Here is a 23,412-nt window from a genome sequence, read left to right as displayed (position 1 = left end):
CAGCATTGCGGACACTAAAATGGATGATCGGATCACCCGCAGCGAGTCTTCTGCTCTGGTCTGTGATCGAGCAGACCAGAGCAGAAGATGACCGATAACACTGATCAGTGCTATGTCCTATGCATAGCACTGAACAGTATTAGCAATCGAATGATTGCTATAAATAGTCCCCTATGGGGACTATTAAAGTCTAAAAATATAAGGAAGAAAAGGAAGAAAAAATAAGGGAAAAAAATTTGAAAAACCCCCTCCTCCCCCAATGAAAACGTTAATTGTCCCATTTTCCCTATTTCACCCCAAAAAGTGTTAAAAGTTTTATATAAGCAAATATGGTATCAATGAAAACTATAGATCACAGGGCAAAAAATGAGCCCTTATACCGCCGCTTATACGGAAAAATGAAAAAGTTATAGGTCTTCAAAATAGGAGGACGGGGACGTGACGTCACGCCACGCCCCCTCCATTCATTTCTATGGGAGGGGCGTAACGGGCGCAGCGCCCCCTCTCATAGACATGAATGGAGGGGAGGGGGCGTGGCGTGACGTCACATCCCCGCCTCGGAAGCCCGGAGGTTTCCGAAACTTCAGACGCAGCTACGCATAGAGTGCGGGCTGCTGCAGGGAGATCGCGGGGGGTCCCCGTGATCAGACATCTTATCACCTATCCTTTTGATAGGGGATGAGATGTTTTTGCCCGGAATACCCCTTTAAGGGCCAAATGGGTTGAGTCCTTAAGGGGTTAAACTAAGGTCTGGGTCTCAGTAATGCAGAAGGGTAGTTGAAAACACAATATCCTAGAAATCAATTTGTACCACTGTTTATCTGCCCTCCAACTCATGTTTTGTGTTTTGTTTTTATTTTTTAAAATCGCATTAATAACAACAAATGATTGTTATATTTAAATTTGACTGGCCCTTTTTTTTCTTTTTAGCCAAAGAAACCCAGGACACCAGAAAATCCATTCCACGGCATCATTTCAAAGTGTTTTGAGCCCCATCTCTATGTCTACATAGAGTCCCAAGACAAGTAGGTTATATGCAGCATTTTTGTTTTTAGTCTGACATTGTATATTTTGATTTCCAAGACAAAATATTGGCTGTAGAAATGTATTATATCAGCTTTGCATAATTCGGTAGGGTTCTAAACTATAAATATTATGTTGTGCATTCTTGATCATTACCTGTGTACCTGCATCTTGAAGGGGGATTATTTTTATGGCTCAGTCTACTGTTCTAAGGGCTTTGGTACCTAAATGAATGTAATACAGAACTAATTTTACAGTAAATTACTCTGTGAGGCCAACACTGCAAGAGGTCTGTCTTACTTCCTGCCAGCCAATGTAATCCCAGCATTCAGTAATCCCACCACACCCTGTCCTGACTTTACATTGAAATTCATTTTCATTTTCCTCTTTTCCACTCAATCAGAAATGTTTTCCGTTAATGTTTCCCTTGCAGGCACCCTAAACTTGAAAGGAATTTGTAACTTTAGCTAAAGGTTTTTGCAAAAGAAAAGCCATCAGTTTCCCAGTTTGTTTTGGACTGTCTGAAGCTGTTTTTTTATTTCTTATATTTCTAAATAGTTATTTCTTTCTGTTCTTCATAGTTAAAAACAAAATGTGCTATTTAGTTTCATAATAAATCTTTGCAGGGACCACAGCCACAATATACAGCAATGAATGATAAAACCCATTTTCAACAAGTTCCCCATTGTGGTGACTGAAGACAGACAGAATGTTAGCATTATGGCTATGTGAAGGGAAGAAGGGTTAAATTAAGGGTTGGAAACCCTTTTAAAAAAGAAAATAAAAAATGAACCCATACAATGAATGGGACAGCACTGCAATATCTTGCAACACTTCTACAACTGGTACAAACCGGCCTGCAGACAGTGTAAACACTGACGAAAGAAAGAAACTGCAGCATTCACATTATTGTCACAGCAACTTTAAGCCACTGAACAGCAGGGGTGACAGGAGTCCAACTCCCACCTATGTAATATTGGGCCAGTAGAAGTGGGACTTGCCAAAAATATGGCCATTGCCCGTTCAGTCTCTGCATACTACCACTTGTTATTTGTGTGCTCTGATTATGCCCACAATAATTGGGCCTTGGATTTTACTATCATGGGGAGTGCCACTTCTTTCTATCTTCTCTACATTTGGGATAGCGTTAAGAGGTGAGCATAACTAGTGTAAGTTGAGCTGCTGTACAGTTAGTGGAACTCGCACACTGAATTCACTTACATAAAGAAAGAGCCTGGATGATAGGACAGTGCTGATTCTCTCATTTATTCTCTTTTCAAAAGGTCAGTCTTTTCTAATTTATGTAGTTTAGGAGTGGATATGTGTTTGTAGTTGTTCATCATCATCATCATCATCATCATCATCATGCTCCTTTCCATGCACCATACTCATGCAATGACTCTTGTCCTCACTGACTGGGAATTTCTGATATGTAACATGTAAAACTGTGTGTGCTTTTATTTAAATGCAGATGGGAGGCTGATTTCTTTCCACATAAGTTGGTTTTTATGTCTGTGGAAAATGAATTCATTAATTTCATGCTTGCTCAGCAGTGTGGAAAATTACTGGCCCATTATTTTGCATCCTTATTTTTCATAGCAGGAGGGTACACTGCTTTGAATTAATAAGAAAATAAAAGTAAGACATTGTACATTTTTACTTGCTGGTCTTTTATTTTTAGCAGAATAACAGTACTAAACTCAAATGTAAATGAGTAATGGAGATTACTCATACCTTAAATGGGCACTGTCAGATACAAAAACTTTTTATATGTTTTACATCCTGGCAAAACATTAACTTTTCTAATATACTTCATAAGAAATTTTTATTTCCTTTTTCTAGAAATCATGGCTTATAAAATCATGGCTTTGTCCAAGCAGAAGCACAGGCATGGACAAAGTCCAGTAAGTGAGGGTGTCTTAAAGGACAGGAGAGAGCACAGAGGAGTCCTATCAGACAGAAGAGAGCACAGAGAAGTACTATCAGACAGGGGAGAGCACAGAGGAGTACTATCAGACAGGGGAGAGCACAGAGGAGTCCCATCAGACAGGAGAGAGCACAGAGGAGTCCTATCAGACAGAAGAGAGCACAGAGAAGTCCTATCAGACTGGGGAGAGCACAGAGGAGTCCCATCAGACAGGAGAGAGCACAGAGGAGTCCTATCAGACAGAAGAGAGCACAGAGAAGTCCTATCAGACTGGGGAGAGCACAGAGGAGTCCCATCAGACAGGAGAGAGCACAGAGGAGTCCTATCAGACAGAAGAGAGCACAGAGAAGTCCTATCAGACAAGGGAGAGCACAGAGGAGTACTATCAGACAGGAGAGAGAGCACAAAGGAGTCTTATCAGACAGAAGAGAGCACAGAGGAGTCCTATCAGACAGGAGAGAGCACAGAGGAGTACTATCAGACAGGAGAGAGAGCACAAAGGAGTCTTATCAGACAGGAGAGAGCACAGAGGAGTCCTATCAGACAGGAGAGAGCACAGAGTCGTCCTATCAGACAGGAGAGATCACTGAGGAGTCCTATCAGACAGGAGAGATCACTGAGGAGTCCTATCAGACAGGAGAGAGCACAGAGGAGTCCTATCAGACAGGAGGGAGAGCACAAAGGAGTCTTATCAGACAGGAGAGAGCACAGAGGAGTCCTATCAGACAGGAGAGAGCACAGAGGAGTCCTATCAGACAGGAGAGAGCACAGAGGAGTACTATCAGACAGGTGAGAGCACAGAGGAGTCCTATCAGACAGGAGAGAGCACAGAGAAGTACTATCAGACAGGAGAGAGCACAGAGGAGTGATATCAGACAGGAGAGAGCACAGAGGAGTACTATCAGAGAGGAGAGAGCACAGAGGAGTACTATCAGACAGGAGAGAGAGAGCACAAAGGAGTCTTATCAGACAGGAGAGAGCACAGAGGAGTCCTATCAGACAGGAGAGAGCACAGAGGAGTACTATCAGAGAGGAGAGAGCACAGAGAAGTACTATCAGACAGGAGAGAGCACAGAGGAGTACTATCAGACAGGAGAGCACAGAGTAGTACTATCAGACAGGAGAGAGCACAGAGGAGTCCTATCAGACAGGAGAGAGCACAGAGGAGTCCTATCAGACAGGAGAGAGCACAGAGGAGTACTATCAGACAGGAGAGAGCACAGAGGAGTACTATCAGATAGGAGAGCACAGAGGAGTCCTATCAGACAGGAGAGAGCACAGAAGAGTACTATCAGAGAGGAGAGAGCACAGAGAAGTACTATCAGACAGGAGAGAGCACAGAGGAGTACTATCAGACAGGAGAGCACAGAGGAGTCCTATCAGACAGGAGAGAGCACAGAGGAGTCCTATCAGACAGGAGAGAGCACAGAGGAGTCCTATCAGACAGGAGAGAGCACAGAGGAGTACTATCAGACAGGAGAGAGCACAGAGGAGTCCTATCAGACAGGAGAGAGCACAGAGGAGTACTATCAGACAGGAGAGAGCACAGAGGAGTACTATCAGAGAGGAGAGAGCTCAGAGGAGTGCTATCAGACAGGAGAGAGCACAGAGCATGTACAGTATTCTGTGCAGATTTCATGCACAGAATGTGAAGCCATATTCAGTCATTTAGTTTACATTGAAATCTGCAGCAGAAAATCCTGCGCATCAAATCTGCGCAGAATACTGTACGTGTGAATAGACCATTAAGGAAGAAGGGTTTAATTTGGGGTTGGAAACCCTTTAAAAAAAGAAAAAGAAAAAAAAATTACCCATATAAATAATAGGACAGCACTGCAATACCTTACAACACTATATTATTATACTATATTTTTATGGGAGACCACTTTTTTTTTTGTAGTACTGACATAAAGCAAGGTATTGAGCCTTTAAGAAAAACTACCTTCAAAGGGAAACTAACAGCTGGTTCACCCTCACTAAACCCAATATTCAGGTATATATATATATATATATATATATATATATATATATAAATATATATATATAGTGCGGTTGAACCGGATTAGGACGAGGTATAGCTTCCCCAGATCAGCAGTCTGGTTCTAGAGATACCAGTTGTATCAACCTCCATTGCTAATAGCGGATGTGAGGTGCAAATTTGCGTCCCGTGCAAAATTGCTTCTGCTCCTCCCCTCAGCTCTCCGAAGATTTCCGAAGCTAGAGTTGGGGGGTGGGCAGAGCGAAGACAAAGCAGGGGGAGAGAGGATGTACATGCCTCCCTCACCTCCCCTCCCTCTGCTTCGCCGGCTTTCGGAGAATGCAGGTTTGCATGGGCAGAGCAGGGGCAGAGATGAGGTACATATGACTCCCTCCTCATCTCCCCTTCTCAGCCCACCTGTGTTCTCCAAACGCAGGTTTGCATGGGCCCCCTTGCAGCCCGTGCAAACCTGCGTTCTCCATAGGCAGGCTAGAAATCATCCCCAGCAGCATTGTACACAGCACATTCATAGAATTCATCCCCAGCCCCTTGAGTTTGACCTCCCACTTGCAGCCCGTGCAAACCTGTGTTCGGTGAACGCAGGCGGGGCTGAGAAGGGGAGATGAGAAGGGAGTCATATGTACCTCCTCTCTCCCCCTGCTCTGACCGTGCAAACCTGTGTTCTTCGAAGGCAGGTGGATCAGAGGGTGGGAAGATGATGGGGGTGTGTACATCCTTTCTTCCTCTGCTCCGTCTTCCCTCTGCCCTCCCCCCAGCTCTAGCTTTGGAGAACTGAGGGGAGGAGCAGAAGCAATTTTGCACGGGACACAAATATGCACCTCACTCCGGCTTTGCACAATGGAGGCAGAACCCGGCATACCCACCATGCTGGGTCCCGTTTCCATTGCACAAAGCTGTCTATTAGCAATGTATTGGGTTTAGTGTGAGTGAACCGGCTGTCAGTTTCCCTTTAAAATAGCATGCACTATTGCATTACAGCGATCTGTGTTTGCTGCCCATAAAAAACCCTCTTGCGATTGGCACATTTTATGTATTGTAATGCAATATATCTTGTTGTGTTCCCTTTCTTTTTCAGTATGAGTGTTATATGTAAAACAGATGTTTATGGTACTTTTACAACAAAACTCATCTTTGCTTTGATTGAAAATTAATGTCATTCCCTTGGCTACTGTCACATATTAGTAGAAATCAAAAACCTTTTCAGACAGGTATGCGATACAAATGTGGTTTGGAATCAGATGGTACATTTTGGGGACTTAAGGAGTTTTAATTGCTGTCTCAAATGTACTATCTGTAAAGTGGTATTCCGGCTTTATACATCTTCTCCCCTATACAAAGGATAGGGATAACATGTAGGATCGCAGGGGGCTGCACCGAGATCTCGGGGTTCGCCAGCAGTATGATCATACATCTTATCCCCTATCCTTTGAATAGGGTATAAGATGTATAAAGCCTGAATACCCATTTAGAATAACTAAATAAACAAAATGTATTCTGGCTGGTGTGAAAATATGTTTTGAATATTTAAAAATGGAGTAGGGTTAGCTAGTTGTGCTTTCCCTAATGCAATCAATTCACAACACATAATGTTTCTGTGTCCATAGGAACCTGAGTGAATTAATTGACCGTTTTGTCGGAGATTTCAAGGCCCAGGGCCCCCCAAAGTCGACTTCCGAGGATGCAGGGGCTGTTCTTCCAAGCTGTGCTGACCTCTTTGTCTACTACAAAAAGTGCATGGTACAGTGCTCGCAGCTAAGCACTGGGGAACCAATGATTGCACTTAGCACCATATTCCAGAAGTACTTGCGAGAATACGCTTGGAAGATACTGTCTGGTAACCTGCCCAAGTAAGTTTATTTCAATATGTATTTACGGTAATACACAAAATTATTTAATAGGCTTTTCTTGCACTCTAATGTAAATAATGCCGGTGTAAATTATCTTGATCCGTTACTGATTAAGAATAATAATGTGTACTTGCTAGAAACCTCACTCTGTGTTGAGTTAGCAGTACATCTATATTATCATATTTATCTATTTGTAAGATAGAAAGAACGGAGCACTCGCCCATTGACTGCAGTAAAAACTTTGTTTCTTTATTCAGAGGTACGTCAGGTACAGGAGCGATACGGGAGAGCGGACAGGTGCTGTGGCATGGGGGGTAGGGCGACGGACCGTATTCGCGCAAGAATGCGCTTCCTCAGGGACCTGAGGAAGCGCATTCTTGCGCGAATACGGTCCGTCGCCCTACCCCCCACGCCACAGCACCTGTCCGCTCTCCCGTATCGCTCTTTGTACCTGATGTACCTCTGAATAAAGAAACAAAGTTTTTACTGCAGTCAATGGGTGAGTGCTCCGTTCTTTCTATCTTACAAATAGATTTACTGCCTTGTTACCCATACGTGAGCACCACCTTTATGCAAGACATACACATCAGGATTACTAAGTACCGCAAGCAAGCAGTGGGACACTAGTCAAGAGGTTGCAGCAGTGCCAAGGATTTCCCTTCTCCTTACCATATATTATGCATATTTAGTTTCTTATGTCCTGGGCTTAAAGGCGTTGTCTTTTTAAGTCAATACAGCCTCAGGTTGCTGCAGGGAAAATATAGTATTAGGGTACATTCACAAAAGCGGATCTACAGGGTGCCTTTAGATGTGTCTGCTCGGAGCGGCAAGCCGCCACTACGAGTAGACACTGCTGCGATGTGCAAGTTGCCGTGCATGCGCGTTGTACTCGCACACATCTCGGCCGCTCCCCCTGCTCCCTGAGCTAGGCTGAGAGCAGCCACGATGTGCGAGTGTACTGCGCATGTGCGCGGTGATTCACACATAGCAGTGTGTCTGCCCGTAGCAGCGGATTGCTGCTCTGAGCAGGCACCTGTAAAGGCAGCATACAGCAATCCTTCAGCGGTTAATCCGCAGCACAATCTGCGCTAAGGATCCGCTTGTGTGAACGCACCCTTACATGCCAGACATTCAGATGAATAGCTGACCATGTAATAGAGCAAGTGATGCTCTACTATGTCTAGAAAATTATTGAAGTGCAGTCCTTCATTTTGCTGATTGATCGGAAGGAAATCTGACTCTCAGGGTTACACAGTCATTTCTTTCCTAAGGATATATCAGCAATAACTATTCTCAGGAAATAAAACTTTAACAAGCAAACAGAAGTTTTATTGTACATCAAGAGGAATTCATCCTGCACATTTTCTTTCTTTTAATTGAAGGATTGATATAGTATTTGTGTTTGGTATCATTTATTGCTGGTATAATGAGATGTGAAACTGTTCTTCTCAGAAAAGACATTTCAATAAAAAAGGGTGTGTGCTCACACTAAACAAAGCTTTAAAAGAAACAAAACAACATGCCACTATATGATGCATTTTATATAGCTCACTAAGCATGAAAAACTTGGTTATAAAAGTCTATGTTCTGTTACTATATTATCAAAAGAATATGCAAAAAAATAATAATCCCAACAGCCCCTGCTACCAGTTTTTGCGTCAATGGAACCATTGTTCGGACATTTATTTCCTAGCAGATAAGTTTTACTACGCTGTGGTCATTCTCATGGATGGGTGACTATGAAGGGCTTGTTTCCATATACCCTGCAATATAACTTAGTTTCCTTCCAGCGTGCTAGTAAAAATGCTGGGGAGAAACTAATTCCAGAACCGATCCCATTGTTGTCAGTAGGATCGTTCCTGGCATCAAGCATGTCCGTTGTAATGCCGGAGTGTTCCAGACACTGAATTTCATTTTGTAGTGTTTTTCCTATCTGGCTTCATTTCAGTGAACATATCCTATATGAATTTACAGATCTATACCATATGTCATAATAAGCTCTTTGTTCACATGAATTTATGTACTTTATCGATGGATTTATTTTATTTATGGGCATTTAGTGGCCTCGATCATCAGGGTACAGTCACATGCATCAGAAATACTGCCAACTCTCCGCAGTGGAAAATCTGCAGCATTTCCGATCATAAATTCACAAAGGAGTTGATTACATGTCTTTCTAGATATATAAGTTGCGAAAATTAAATAAAGTAAAAAAAAAAAAGTGCATCTGTTTTTACCCTACTATAAAGCGGCAGCAGCAGCAAGCCTTCTCTTCTATGGTATGAAAGGCAAACTAACTTCACTGAGTGCTGTAGCTATCCCCAAACGAATTTCACATGTTTCTTGGAAGTAAAAACCTTTTTCAAGGGCTCCATTGTGATAACAGCTTGAGATTCACTGGCCAAGCCTGACACTCTGGTGGAAAATAACCTATGCTATTCTATTTGGGAGTCTTCTCACCTTTGACTTACGCGTTCTAAGACATAGTGACAACAGTGTTGAGTGTTTAATATTTGCATTTCTCTATGGAAGAAGTCTCTTTTTTTGATGGCAGCTTAGCATCTCACAAGTACAGGTCGCCCGACACTCTGGAAGCGTGCTCCTTATAGGTGTTACAGACTGCAGACACAAAGCAGTAGTTTAGCCGTGTTGTGTTAGTCCTTTTACTAGCACAGTCTGTGTTGTGTGTCACCTTATTAATGTCTCAATGCTCAGCTGGCTTGTAAATTCCTCACATATACAGCACGGTAAGGAAGTCGTCCTGCCGGCTGTTTCCTACCAATGATTCGCTGTTCACATGCACACACATGATGTCTGCTGCTAAATGTAGTAGTAGTCTTCCCAGTCCAATAAATCTTTATTCTGCTCTGGTAAGAGGAGGGGGTTGTGGAGATTATTGTGCTAGCTGGAAAGGTGTATGTTTCTTTTTCACTTGCAACAAGACACCAGCAGATTCCATTCCACTGAGAAACTCTGAAACTTATTTTCTTGGGGACTGGAAAAAGGCATACCTGGTCCAGGATCTCCCCAGCCTTCATAATAACATCCGCCGCTTCCAAAACAAATATGTTCTGGACCCAAGAAGAGGAGGCTGCTCTGTCATCTGTGAAAATAAGACTTTGTGATTGTTAAAATTGTTGGGTTTATGAGTGTTCAAAATCTAACTATAATGTTCCTGCCACAAGGTCCTTATTAAATGGATATCCATGGATTTTAGATATGTTCAGCTATTGTGTAGTTGCTTAAAGCACCTGGACATAATATTAGTGTCTATCCTTATGCTACATTTAAAGGGGTTATCCAGGAATAAAAAAAAAAAACAAACAAACAAAAAAAACACAGTTGATTTCTTTAAAAAACAGCAGCACATTTGTCCTCAGGTTGTTTGTGATATGGCGGCTCGGTTCTATTGAAATGAATGGAGACGAGTTATTATTCCACACACAAAGAATGAGCACAGTTTTTTCAAGAAATCATTATTCCTATTCCTTGATAACCACGGTATGTTCAAACGGGCTTATTTGTGCTGCAGATCTGCTGCACATTTTTCAGCAGACCTATCCTGTTCAGCAAAACCCCTTAAATTTTAACTTTCACACAGGGAGCAGTGGCTTTGGCTCTATTTACATAGGTTTCAATGTAAGTAGCTTTGTACTTAGACCACAAGTATTGGCATGGCTGTACCCTTGTGCCTTTCTCCATTTAAGTTTGAAGAACTCCTTAAAGATGGAAAAAACTGGAACCAATTCCATTAGTTTGTAGTTCTTCTTAAAGAGTCACTTTTAACCTGTTGTCCAGACATGTCAAAACTTTAGATCGCAGCATGCCTATGCCCACCAGGTCTATGGAGTGAAAAGGATGAATGAAGCTGACAGCTGGGTAGTGAAGAGCCAGGATGCGCACTTCACAAGATTATATCTCTCGATTGCAGTAGGTCTCAGGAGTGAGACCTGGTGACATCTAAACTTTTGACATGTCTGGACAACATGTGAAAAGCTTATTAAAATTATGTTTTAACACTATAAATATATGGGATAATTGTTTTTGGATGTCTTAGATGTTTTACTGAAAGTTGAGTTTAACTTTTTGCTTCAACCTTCTAGAACTAGCAGCAGTAGTACTGGACTTACCATCACAAGTCTTCTCAAGGAAAAGGAAGGCTCTGAAGTGGCAAAGTTTACCATAGAAGAATTATGTTTAATCTGCAGCATCCTGAGTACAGCTGAGTACTGTCTGGCTACTACACAGCAGGTACACCTCTTGAACACTGTATCATTTCTTTACACGTTTTATTATTATGGTTGGGATAGTAACTTAAATTTATTACTTCAGAACAACTTGATTTGTTAATAGTTTGCTTATTTAGGATGTATTCACATTTAGGTATTTATATGCTTTATTGACTACAAAGCCACGAGTATATCATAAATGCAGAAAACGTATAAAGGAAAGACCGAGGTTTCTCCTTTTTGCAAATTCATTCCTGGCCCACATCACTGCCAGGGTCGTGTCGGCCCCGGCAGCTTTAACCCCATAGATGCCGTAATCAATCCTGATAACGGCATCTAAGGTGTTGACAGGGGGAGGGTGCTCCCCCTGTTCACCAACGGTGGCACCGCAATAAGATCGCAGGTCGCCGTTGGTTACTATGGCAGCAGGAGGCCAGCTGATGGTTTCCTGTCTGCCAGCTATGGAAGCCTGTGAGATCCAGCCACAGGCTGTAGTGTGTGCAGCTGATCAGGTCATACTGTGCTGCAGTACAAATGTATTGCAGCATAGTATAACCTGTAAAAAATTAAAAGGTTCTTCAATAAAAGCATGAAGTGTAAAAAAAAAAAAAAAAAAAAATGCCCCTTTCCCAATAAAAGCCCTGTATTATCATAAAAAAACAAAAACACAAATCATATACCGTACTTACTAGGCATTGCTATGTCTGTAATGACGTGTACTATAAAGCTATAATTTATATATAATGCATGGTGAACGCCATGAAAAAAATCAACAAAAAAATATTTTTTGGCAATTTTGGTACAAATAGCAGAGTAAAAAAGATCAAAACTCAAAAAGGATACCAATAAAAAGTACAACTTATCCCGCAAAAAATAAGCCCTTACTCAATGGCGTTGGAAAAAGCTATGTAAAATAGGTATCGCCATAATCGTACTGACCCACAGAATAAACTTTTACCGCACAGTAAACACCATAAAAAAAAAATTTTAAATGCCAGAAATTTTCCAGTTTTTCACAATATTTTGGAGTTTTTCACAAAAAATTCTGCATGTGCCAACAAAAATGCACCACTTATATAAAGTACAATATGTCACGAAAAAAATATATCAGAATCGCTCCGCTCAGAAAGAGAGTCTGGTCATTAAGGTAAAAAAAAATGGTTCAATCCGGGTTAAATAATAAGTTGAGAAGACTCCTCTCTTTAATTTACAAACAAATTGCTTACCTGTGGTCTTCAAGAAATGCTTTTGTTTTTCATTTAATAAAAAAAAAATTACAATATTAATTCTCATATGTATTTTGCCTTATAGCTTGAAGAGAAACTGAAAGAAAAAGTGGATGTGACATTAACAGAAAGGATAAATCTAACAGGAGAGATGGATACTTTCAGCACGTAAGTTTGCCTCTTTTTTGGCTTCTTGTACACTACTGAACATTCAGTATGTGCTGTCTTCAGTCATTGGTTACATACTTTCAAAACGCCAGTTTAACTTTTTGCAATGTTCGTAGAGTAATCCACTTTTGAAATATTAAAGGACAACTGCAGTGAAATAAAGTTATCCGCAGGATAGGGTATAAGTGTCTGATCGCAGGGGGTTCAACCGCTGGGAACCCCCGCGATCTCCGGAACGAGGCCCCAGCATTGCCGCGCTGTGCGACGGCTAATGCTCGTGTCGTCAAGCTCACTGAGCTCAACGGAAACGTTTATGTATAAAAATATATAAAAGCCCCTCTAATAAAAAATTTTACCATCTCCTTTTCCTGTTTTATAAAAAATGGAAATACACTTATTTGGTATTACAGCGAACGGCATAAACGTAAAAAAAATACCAATTGCCAGGTTTGCTTATTATTGATGACATCATATATCAGAAAAAAAGTGTTCAAAAAGTCACATTTAAGGAAAACTGTCACCAGCAGTAACCAGTGGTACTGGCTGGTAGTATGGGTGACACTGAATAAAATAATGCTTACCACGAGCGGATCCGACGCTCCATTGTTATTATTCTTTTTTTATTATGGTAATTATCAGCTTGGGGCATGGGATGGATGTCAGCACTGTATGTTCAGTGCTTAGCTTGACTAAATCTTCATAGCATTCCTCTTCCTACCTCCTCTGTTTCATGCCCAAGGACCAACATGGCCACGTCTGTGAAGCTGCACTGTAACTGCTTCTGGGTATACCCAGGAATCAGCATATGTGCACTCGGATATTAAATAGAGCAGGAAGTAGAGGGATAATATGAATATGAATATCAATGTCACCTGCACTACCAGCCAGTACCACTGGTTGGTGCGGATGACATTGGTGACCGTTTTCCTTTAGATCAAAAATGGTACTGAGAAAAACTACAGATAATGGCACAAGATATAAGCCCTCATACAGCCCTGTATATAAAAAATATTAAAGGGCTATAATGGTCAAAATAAAGGAAATTTAAGGATACTCGCTTTCTTAAAAAAAAAGTTTGTATTTTTAAAAAATAGTAAAATAAAACAAAGCCTCTATAAATTGGGTATCGTCATAATATTGACCAACAGAATAAAGATAACATAATTTTTCCATAAAGTATACTGTGTAAAAATAATTACCCCCCACCCACCCACGCAAAAAAAAAAAAAATTGCTGTTTTGTTTGGTTCCCTATAAAACAAGCCCTTGGACACAGATGTGGACAGACCCTTAGCACTATACATTTATAGCATATTCTATATTTATGGCCTGTTTTTTTGTAACCAGTGCGACTGTGCCATCTGTCAAAGATGCCAACTGGCATCATATAATATTTATATGGACAAAACATTGATCCAGGGATTAATTCTGATTGCCATATTTGGAGTCTGGAAAGAATTTACCCCCTGGTCTGGGGCAAATGGCATCAGTCTCACAAGGGTTTTTTGCCTTCCTCTGGATCAACTTATTCGGGACACAATAGAAATATAGGTTGAACTTGATGGACTGTGGTCTTTTTTCAACCTTTTGTACTATCTCACTATATAATCAGACCAATGCTGCCATATGGAGGTATGTAGTTTAGGATCTCAAAATCAAATCAAGTAGCCCATGGTTTGTCCATATGTTTATCTTCCTTTTTTTGTTTTGTTTACTCAAACTATCTACCTGTTGTGCAATATTGTAATTCCAGTGAATCTAAACAGTTTTTCTTGTGCTTATAGAGTGATTTCGAACAGTATTCAGCTCCTCGTACAAGACCTAGATTCTGCTTGTGATCCAGCACTAAGTGCTATGAGCAAGGTACGCACATGTGGAACTAATTTACTCTTAAGTCAAACTCGGCATGGAAAATAATGCAGAAACATATTTTCTGATACTTTAGACCAAAGTTGAGCCACTGGCGACATATGTGGCCTTCAAGCAGTCACCCTGCAGCTGTGAATTAAAATGAAAGGGGTCTTACCAGAGACAACCCCTTTCAGAATGCAACCTCTGAGGTGATCAGCTGACTGCCATGGGTCTCACTCTGATTTTATGGGGAGGACCTTCCAATTTCCCCCATAGTGTAGTATTAGTGGAAGTAGCAGCCATGAAGACACACAGCTGTTGTTGTAATTCAAGCAAAGTTTTAGTGTTCCAGAAGGAATGGTGCTCTCTGTTCTGTTTTATAGAGATGAAGACCCCCTATGTGAGGCTTATATATATTATTTAATTTATTTATGTAGCACCAACATATATGGCAGTGGTCTCCAAACTGTGGATTTCTAGATGTTGCAAAACTACAACTATCCCACGCCTGGACAGCTAACATCCACAGTTTGGAGACCACTTATACAAGGCATATGTACAGAGAGATCTTTCAATGCATATAGCAAGCATATGCCACAAACATGATATGCAATGCGACCAGGTCAATTTCATTAACTGTGGACTGTACAGAACTTAGTGCATATACTCTGCTGCCATGTAGCACACTCTGGTGTTAGCTTACTGACACTGCTCCTTGTAGTTTGAAGCCCCCCTAATAACTAAGGTTTTTTTATTTACTTGGTTTTTTTGAAAGTCAATTAAACAACTGCATCAGACAAAACCCCACCCAGGGGATAAGAAAACCATGTCTCACACTGAATCCCATGCTGGGGAAAGTGAAAATGAACATACTGCACATAAAAACACAGTGGGTAGAATGATCGCAGGAATCACGGAGTAGCATGCATACTTAGAGATGGGTCTGAAAGTTCAATAAGGCCACACATTAATTCTTCACATATTGAAAAGAAAGGCTCTTTATTAAGTTGAATCCAATAGTTGTGCAAGCAAATGAGCCATCATATTACTGAATACAGGGACGGAAAACTGAGTAAGGAAGACCACTAACTGCCCCAAACCTGTCAAATTTATTGGGTCGACCCTTTCTTAATTACCACCTGTTCAAACAGTATCAATACTTTAAACAACTTCCACCACATAGGAAGCATAGGAGGACAAGGGTCCTTCCAACACCAAGCCACTGTTTTGCATGCTGAGAATAACTTCTCCCTAAGAATAATACATAAATAAGTGGTGCTGTACTTTATCTTAAAGCTTTTAGTTTTACCTACACCAGATGTTTACAGTGCCAGTGTAAAGTGATTATACTTTTGTAGAATGTAGATCACTAGAGCATGAGCTGGTTGCAGATTTTTAGCTAAGAAGCTGGTAGAATAGTGAATGTAGCAGTATAGGTTACACAAAATAACTTGAGTTATTAAATATGTATCTTGATTTATGAATTGTAGTACATCAGCTGTAACATTAAAATCACCTGCCTAATAATGTGTATATGTACCACCAAAACAACTCAGTCCTGTCAAGGCATTGACCTCTTTAAAGGGGTACTCTGGCGCTAAACATCTTATCCCCTATCAAAAGGATAGGGGATAAGATGTTAGATTGCGGGGATCCCACCGCTGGGGACCCTTGCAATCTCTCCTGCAGCACCCCCATTTTTCAGCGAGGTTCAAAGGGGCGGAGCCATGACATCACAATACTCAGTTCCCTGCACTGCCCGTCATCAGCCACAGAGCGATTCTCGGTCTATGCAGCTGAAAAACGGGGGTGCTGCAGGAGAGATCGTGGGGGTCCCCAGCGACAGGATCCTCACGATCTAACATCTTATCCCCTATCTTTTTGATAGGGGATAAGATGTTTAGCGCCGGAGTACCCCTTTAAGATCTTTGATGGTGTCTTATGATATCTGGCACCAGAACATTAGCAGCAGATCCTTTAAGTCATGTAAGTAGCGGTATGTGACCTCCATGGATCATTGTTTTTCCAGCACTTCTCTTTGAACTATTTTATTGAGATTTTCTAAATTCAGAGGCCAACACCTTGAAGTCTGTCCATATTCCTAGTATATTACTACCATTTAGTCTGTGTAATTCTAGCACACACAGGGAAAAAAACACATACTTGTAATGTATGTATAGTTTTTTTTAATTCCTATATATGTATATAGCTTATTTTTACATGTAAGGTCTCTGAGGAAAAATACAAATGTCTTTCAGACAATCCAAGAAATGAAAAACAGTCTATTTCAAGCTTTACTGCATATAAAGCCTCAAGTTTTCTTTCAAGGTTCCATTCCACTTTGTGAAGCCAATCTTATTTTGTTAGCTTTGCCAAATAGGTTATTGCAATTGATGTTTGTTCTTGTTCTTGCATAAGCTTGTAGCTCCTACACAAACTTGTTACTTCTTCATACCAATCACTCACTCTGCTATGTTTGAGTTGACATGGAAGGTCTGGTATAAATGTGTAAAAGATAGCACTTTACATGAACTATAAAATAAACATAGAAGCTGTCTTGTCAGCAATAGCAGGAAATCTTATGATTGGAAAGTTTCATACTGTATATCTTAAAAAAGTGTTTTGTTTGATTAATGGCATATACTGATCTATACAGAAGACTAAACCGAGAACTGAGTGTCATCCATGGGATTCACTTAATTGTTAGTTTATATCATGTAGGTACATTGTAGGACATAATCTAGGTATCACTTATGTAAAGTTTGAAAGGAGAGAGAAAAAACAAACAAGGGGGCGATCCCTGTAGAGGTATATTCACTGGCATGCACCCTGCACCACAATGAAGTAATCTACCGACCATTGTAATCGTGGTTGCACCATAAAGTGCAGCAAGGATGATGGCAGAGAAGGTTGTAGGTACTGGCTGCTGCAGTCCAACCGGTATTGGCTCCCCGATTGGGTTATTGCAGTGGGGGAAAAAAATGGTTTTTGGAGGTGCTGCGCAGTTTGTAGAGTAACGAGGCAAGACACGAGCAGCACAGGACAACAAATTATTTTATTTTTTTAATAGGGACAACGTCTTCGGCATTCACCAATGCCTTCCTCAGGTCCACTAACAATTCCGCGCCAGCACAGGTCTCTATCAGGACGTCCAGACCAGCACATAGCAAAATCTTTTCCTGGGAATTGTTAGTGAACCTGAGGAAGGCATTGGTGAATGCCGAAACACGTTGTCCCTATTACAAAAATAAAATCATTCGTTGTCCTGTGCTGCTCGTGTCTTGCCTCATTGCTCTACAAACTGCATAGCGCCTCCAAAAACCTTTTTTTCCCCCACTGCAATAACCCACTACGTACTTATGTAAAGTAACAGCAATGAAATTTAATCTTTACTGTCTGAAATTTAGGCAACAGAAAACTAGACCAGAATGGATTATCCAGGAAACAAACACAGATAATGGCCCTGGTTTACTAAGAGTGTTGTGTAGTTTTCTTTGTGGGTTTTAATTCCCTACAATGTTTTTCCCACAGTATTTACTGATGTTTCCCTACATTTTGCTTTTTTTCCCACTACATTTTCTGTGGAAACCTTAGTAAATATGTTGGGCTTTTGTGAAAATGTCGGGGAAACGCCCCTTTTTGGTGATTATGCCCACTTTTCCTGCCAGTCACGCCCCCCCCCCTCCTTTTTTTTTTTTTCAGTAAAATGAAGAGTTAGTCTGGTTGTTTTCAATTCTGGTGCAAATTCTGGCACAGACAGAATTTCTAGCGCAATGCGCCAGAAACTGGTGCACAACCCGACAAAACATGTCAGGTCTACAATAGTAAATCAGGGCCAATGTCTTCCTCAAACTTGGCTCTATTTAATTTAATAGGACTGAGCTGCAATACCACTCTCAACCTACCTGAAGACAAAGGTGGTGCTGTTTTTTTTTTTTTTTTATAAATTAGCTTTAACAAAGCTGTTTAGTGAAACCTGTGACTAAAACATATAATAAATCTGACGCAATGTGTTTATACTATTTTTGAGGCAAATTGAGACAGAATTCTGATGCATTTAATTCCCCCTCAGGGTTTGTAGCTTTTCAGTAATCATTTCTTATTCTACCATATTCCCCAACAAATGGAATGATTCCGATTAGAAGAGACTGGAAATGATTGTAAAGTAAATGTTTTGAAATGTTTTCCTCCTTCCTTTCTCTTGAGATCCATTCATGTTTTTGTTTACATTTTTTCTTTCAAGTACCGTATATACTCGAGTATAAGCCGAGTTTTTCAGCACGATTTTTCGTGCTGAAAACACCCCCCTCGGCTTATACTCGAGTGAACTCCCCCACCCGCAGTGGTCTTCAACATGCGGACCTCCAGAGGTTTCAAAACTACAACTCCCAGCAAGCCAGGGCAGCCATCGGCTGTCCGGGCTTGCTGGGAGTTGTAGTTTTGAAACCTCCGGAGGTCCGCAGGTTGAAGACCACTGCGGCCTTCAACATCATCCAGCCCCTCTCACCCCCTTTAGTTCTGAGTACTCACCTCCGCTCGGCGCTGGTCCGGTCCTGCAGGGCTGTCCGGTAAGGAGGTGGTCCGGTGAGGAGGTGGTCCGGGCTGCTATCTTCACCGGGGAGGCCTCTTCTAAGCGCTTCGGGCCCGGCCTCAGAATAGTCACGTTGCCTTGACAACGACGCAGATGCGTCGTTGTCTAGGCAACGGCTCTATTCCGGGCCGGAAGCGCGGAGAAGAGGCGCCCCCGGTGAAGATAGCAGCCCGGACCACCTCCTCACCGGACCACCTCCTTACCGAACAGCCCTGCAGGACCGGACCAGCGCCGAGCGGAGGTGAGTACTCAGAACTAAAGGGGGTGAGAGGGGGCTGGATGATGTTGAAGGCCGCAGTGGTCTTCAACCTGCGGACCTCCGGAGGTTTCAAAACTACAACTCCCAGCAAGCCCGGACAGCCGATGGCTGCCCGTGCTTGCTGGGAGTTGTAGTTTTGAAACCTCTGGAGGTCCGCATGTTGAAGGCCGCAGTGGTCTTCAACCTGCGGACCTCCGGAGGTTTCAAAACTACAACTCCCAGCAAGCCCGGACAGCCGATGGCTGCCCGGGCTTGCTGGGAGTTGTAGTTTTGAAACCTCTGGAGGTCCGCAGGTTGAAGACCACTGAGGGCGAATGATGAGAAGAGGATGATGAAGGGGGGTGGGGATGATGAAGGGGGGGGGGGGGTGTGGGATGATTACAAGGGGATGATGAAGGGGGGATGTGTGGGATGATAAGGGGATGTGTGGGATGATGACAAGGGGATGATGAAGGGGGGATGTGTGGGATGATAAGGGGATGTGTGGGATGATGACAAGGGGATGTGTGGGATGATGACAAGGGGATGATGAAGGGGGGATGTGTGGGATAAGGGGATGTGTGGGATGATGACAAGGGGATGATGAAGGGGGGATGTGTGGGATGATAAGGGGATGTGTGGGATGATGACAAGGGGATGATGAAGGGGGGATGTGTGGGATGATGACAAGGGGATGATGAAGGGGGGATGTGTGGGATGATGACAAGGGGATGATGATGAGGATGTTAATGACGGGTCTGGATGATGACAGGGGGGGATGAGGTATTTCCCACCCTAGGCTTATACTCGAGTCAATAACTTTTCCTGGGATTTTGGGTTGAAATTAGGGGTCTCGGCTTATACTCGGGTCGGCTTATACTCGAGTATATACGGTAAATGGAATGCTGAATGGATCTCTCCAATGCTTTCAAGTTCAGTTTAACTGCTGCTTTCCTTGTTTTTGTCTGGATTGCGGTTTCTGATTACAAATCTTTATGGAGTATTTGTATTAACAGTGGAGCTAAAATGGTTAATGAATTGTATGGAGAAATAATGGTTACAATAAATGACTGCCAGGCTATTTTATGTTACCAATCCCATTGTACAGGCTTCCTTTTGAGACCATTAGCCCCCTGTATCAGCCCAGGCAGGCACCTGTGTGGAGACAAATTACAATCAGCAGGTAGCAATTGCAGACGCTGACTTTTTATTATTATATGTGTTTGATAGCAGCAGTTGAAAACTACCTGGATTGTTCCCAAGCAAAACACAAGGGGGAAAAAGTTTAAGGCCTGATGAGAAAATTTATTCTGACAGGGGCAAAACAGCCGCAGAGGAGTTTAGTTTTCCTCTAATGGATTTTCATGCTGCTGCTTCTCTAAGCACAAGAAGAAAAATGATAAACGAAAATCTCAGTTCTTAACTATTTTCCAACCACTTTCTATTGTAGAAAAAAAAAAAAACACAGTAAAATGTTTTGGGATTACTACAATGGAAAAGGAAAGGGAAATAAATAAATTGTGCTGTAATAATAGACACTACAAATAATCCCTTTGTGCTGCAGGGACCTGAGATTATTTACTGCCATCTATGTACCTTGTCATCAAAGCTTGCAGTCCACTCATTGACTTACACTTGTATTTAACATAGATTTGGAGAAAAGAATGTTAAAACAGAGTACCATGCTGTCCCTGTCTCCCTGCATGTGTTCTACCTTTATTTAGAGTGAATCAATTTAGAGTTCTGTGTTGTCCATGCCTGCATAGATATTACCTTTGTTAACATACTTACCAACATTAAATTACAGACATTTAATCCGCCACTAAGAAACACCTGGAAAAGAGTTATAGGGGAGAATGATATCCTTTCTGTATGCTGTGTATAGAAGATATCATAACCGCTAACCTTCTGCTATCTCATCTCCAAAGACTTCTATGAATAACTGTAATGTGATCTCTTATTGAACCTGCATATCTGTCTTGCCTTTGCTCTACAGATTTTTGCATTTGTTATGAAGTTTTTCTTTTGCTACGTTTATATTCACTTTATTTTATTATAATTTTTTTTTATTTTCAAGTACATACAGAAATATCCCCCATTATTCAGTTTATACAGGTTTTCCAGTTAGGGAAGGTATTTGTTCTCTTATTGTTTTTATTGATGTAGTAAATTCAGATGTGTTTTTTTTTTTTTTTTTCAAAAGCTTGTGGTTTACATTGTTACTAAATTGTAATAAAAAAAAAAAAAAAAAACTTCTATCTTAGACATACATAGATACTCTGATTCCTTTGAATGTAATATTACATTGAGCTAGGATTGTTTTTTTCTTTCAAGTTTTCTACTTGGCTTAATAATGATATGTTCCTTATTATGTAATGTAAAATTGTCTGATTCTTAGACCGTACAAATGTAGATGGAGAATCCTCAATGCGCCAGGTGAATCAAAATGGATCGGGCTGATGTATAAATCTAGCATATCTGCATACTCTAGTTTAGGTTTAGACTAACTATAAGCTTGCTTCATAGCTGGACTGTGCACCAAAATATTGGTGCATTTTTGGTGTGTATAGGCCATGTCAATTTTTAAAACTCTTAATAAATGTGATGTGTTAGTAAATCTGGGCCAACATGTCTAGATATTCTCCTTCTACAACCCTTAAAGCGTACCTCTCGTGCAAAAAAAAAAATAATAATTATATATCACCCAGTACCTAATCATGACCACGGATATCTAATTTTTATGTGTCTAGCACCTTTATATATTTTTTTGTATTACACTTTTATTGTTGCTCACATGCATGAATTCCTCTCCGAGAGGGGGCGTGGCCTCACTGTGCAGGCCTCAGCATGACATGACTCAGTCAGCCTGGCAGTCATCCAGTCACTCCAGGCTGCTATATACCCCCTTCCTCTGTGTTTTCATGCTGCACATGTGCCTCCAGCTGTTACAAAACTACAACTCCCAGCATGCAGGGACAGGAAACGGCTTTCCAAGCATGCTGGGAGTTGTAGTTTTGCAACAGCTGCAGGTACCCTGTTGGGAAACACTGCTCTATGGAGCCCAAGCTTTCTCCCTCCCCTGCTGCAGGTTCCCCTGCTAATGTGGCTCCCATGCTCAGTGCCGCCCTACCCCCCCCCCCCCCCCAACCCCTGCACTCTAACAGACACCTGTCACACCAACGCTGCTCTACAGACCCAGGCGGCAGCACTGCTCCCCTGCACTCCATGGGACCAGGACGTACCGAAAATTTACCTGTTGCCACTCATTACTCTGCCGCCTCCCCTCTATGATGCTTGCTGCTCTAGATGCCGGCTTCTGTGGGTGCACGCTGCTCTAAGGCTCAATCCAGCCTGAGGGTGAGTGAGTCTGTGGGCAGGGCCTTTTTTGCAGATAGCAGCCGCACTGATTGTGTGTGTGCGCGTGCTCCCTGCGCTTGTTCACAGTCAGTGCGTGCCCATGCATAAGCTGTATCGCATACAGCGGAGATTGCCTATACTGGATACTGGCAGGCTTTACGGACGGTATCTGGTATGCTGCAAAATTCAGACCAGTCTGTCCGGCTAAAGACAGATGACCCCTAGTGGCAGCTATTTTTAAATTACATTTCTAGAGAAAATTGAAATTTTTTTTTAAATAAATTTATATTGTAAAAAGCCATCGTATGACTAGTTCTATAATATATAAAAAGTTTTTAACAATGACAGTGCCTCTTTAAATCTCCTCTCCCATGTGCTGACAAAAACGTATACTAATGAAAATGGGCATTCCTCCCGATCTACTTTTCTGATATGCCATGTTCTGCATCATCTGACTCCCTGCCATTGGCCCTACCACTGAGAGAAATGTGGGGAAGAGCAGAGAGAGCCAACACAGCCAGGACTGGTCTGATTCAGCAGGACAGCCAGCTATTTAAAGTAATTATGCAAACTTTACAGCAGCAAGGTGGTAGAAAATGTTTAATGAAAGCTTCTCATAAAGATACTTAATTTTGCATTTAGAAACATTTTGATACTGAAAATTAGCATTTAAAAAAAACTATATGGCTGTGTTCCTCACCCTTAACACTACATTTCCTAACATGTGCACTGTATGTTTGCTTTTTATAAACTTTTGTTTTATTTTGCTATACAGATGCCGTGGCAGAATGTGGAACATGTTGGTGATCAAAGTCCCTATGTTACTTCAATTATCCTACATGTGAAGCAAAACGTCCCTATTATTCGAGATAACTTGGCATCTACCCGAAAGTACTTTACCCAGTTCTGTATCAAGTTTGCTAAGTAAGTTACTAAATGTTTGATGTACTTAATAAA

General features: G+C 41.6%; 1 protein-coding gene across 1 annotated transcript in view; it reads left to right on the top strand.

The window, feature by feature from the left end:
• Positions 1 to 23,412, top strand: part of VPS53 (VPS53 subunit of GARP complex) — a 197,862-nt gene that overhangs the window by 126,640 nt on the left and 47,810 nt on the right. Inside the window, exons 13-18 of the mRNA XM_056556902.1 lie at positions 931 to 1,025; positions 6,554 to 6,796; positions 10,900 to 11,047; positions 12,337 to 12,419; positions 14,203 to 14,281; positions 23,231 to 23,379. Coding sequence (XP_056412877.1) covers positions 931 to 1,025; positions 6,554 to 6,796; positions 10,900 to 11,047; positions 12,337 to 12,419; positions 14,203 to 14,281; positions 23,231 to 23,379 — 797 coding nt within the window. The remainder of the gene's footprint in view (positions 1 to 930; positions 1,026 to 6,553; positions 6,797 to 10,899; positions 11,048 to 12,336; positions 12,420 to 14,202; positions 14,282 to 23,230; positions 23,380 to 23,412) is intronic.

This window comes from Hyla sarda, chromosome 2 (assembly GCF_029499605.1).
Source record: "Hyla sarda isolate aHylSar1 chromosome 2, aHylSar1.hap1, whole genome shotgun sequence".
In the NCBI taxonomy this organism is placed as follows: domain Eukaryota; kingdom Metazoa; phylum Chordata; class Amphibia; order Anura; family Hylidae; genus Hyla; species Hyla sarda.
Note: the sequence above shows the minus strand (reverse complement) of the source record. Positions and strands in the feature narration are given on the sequence as shown.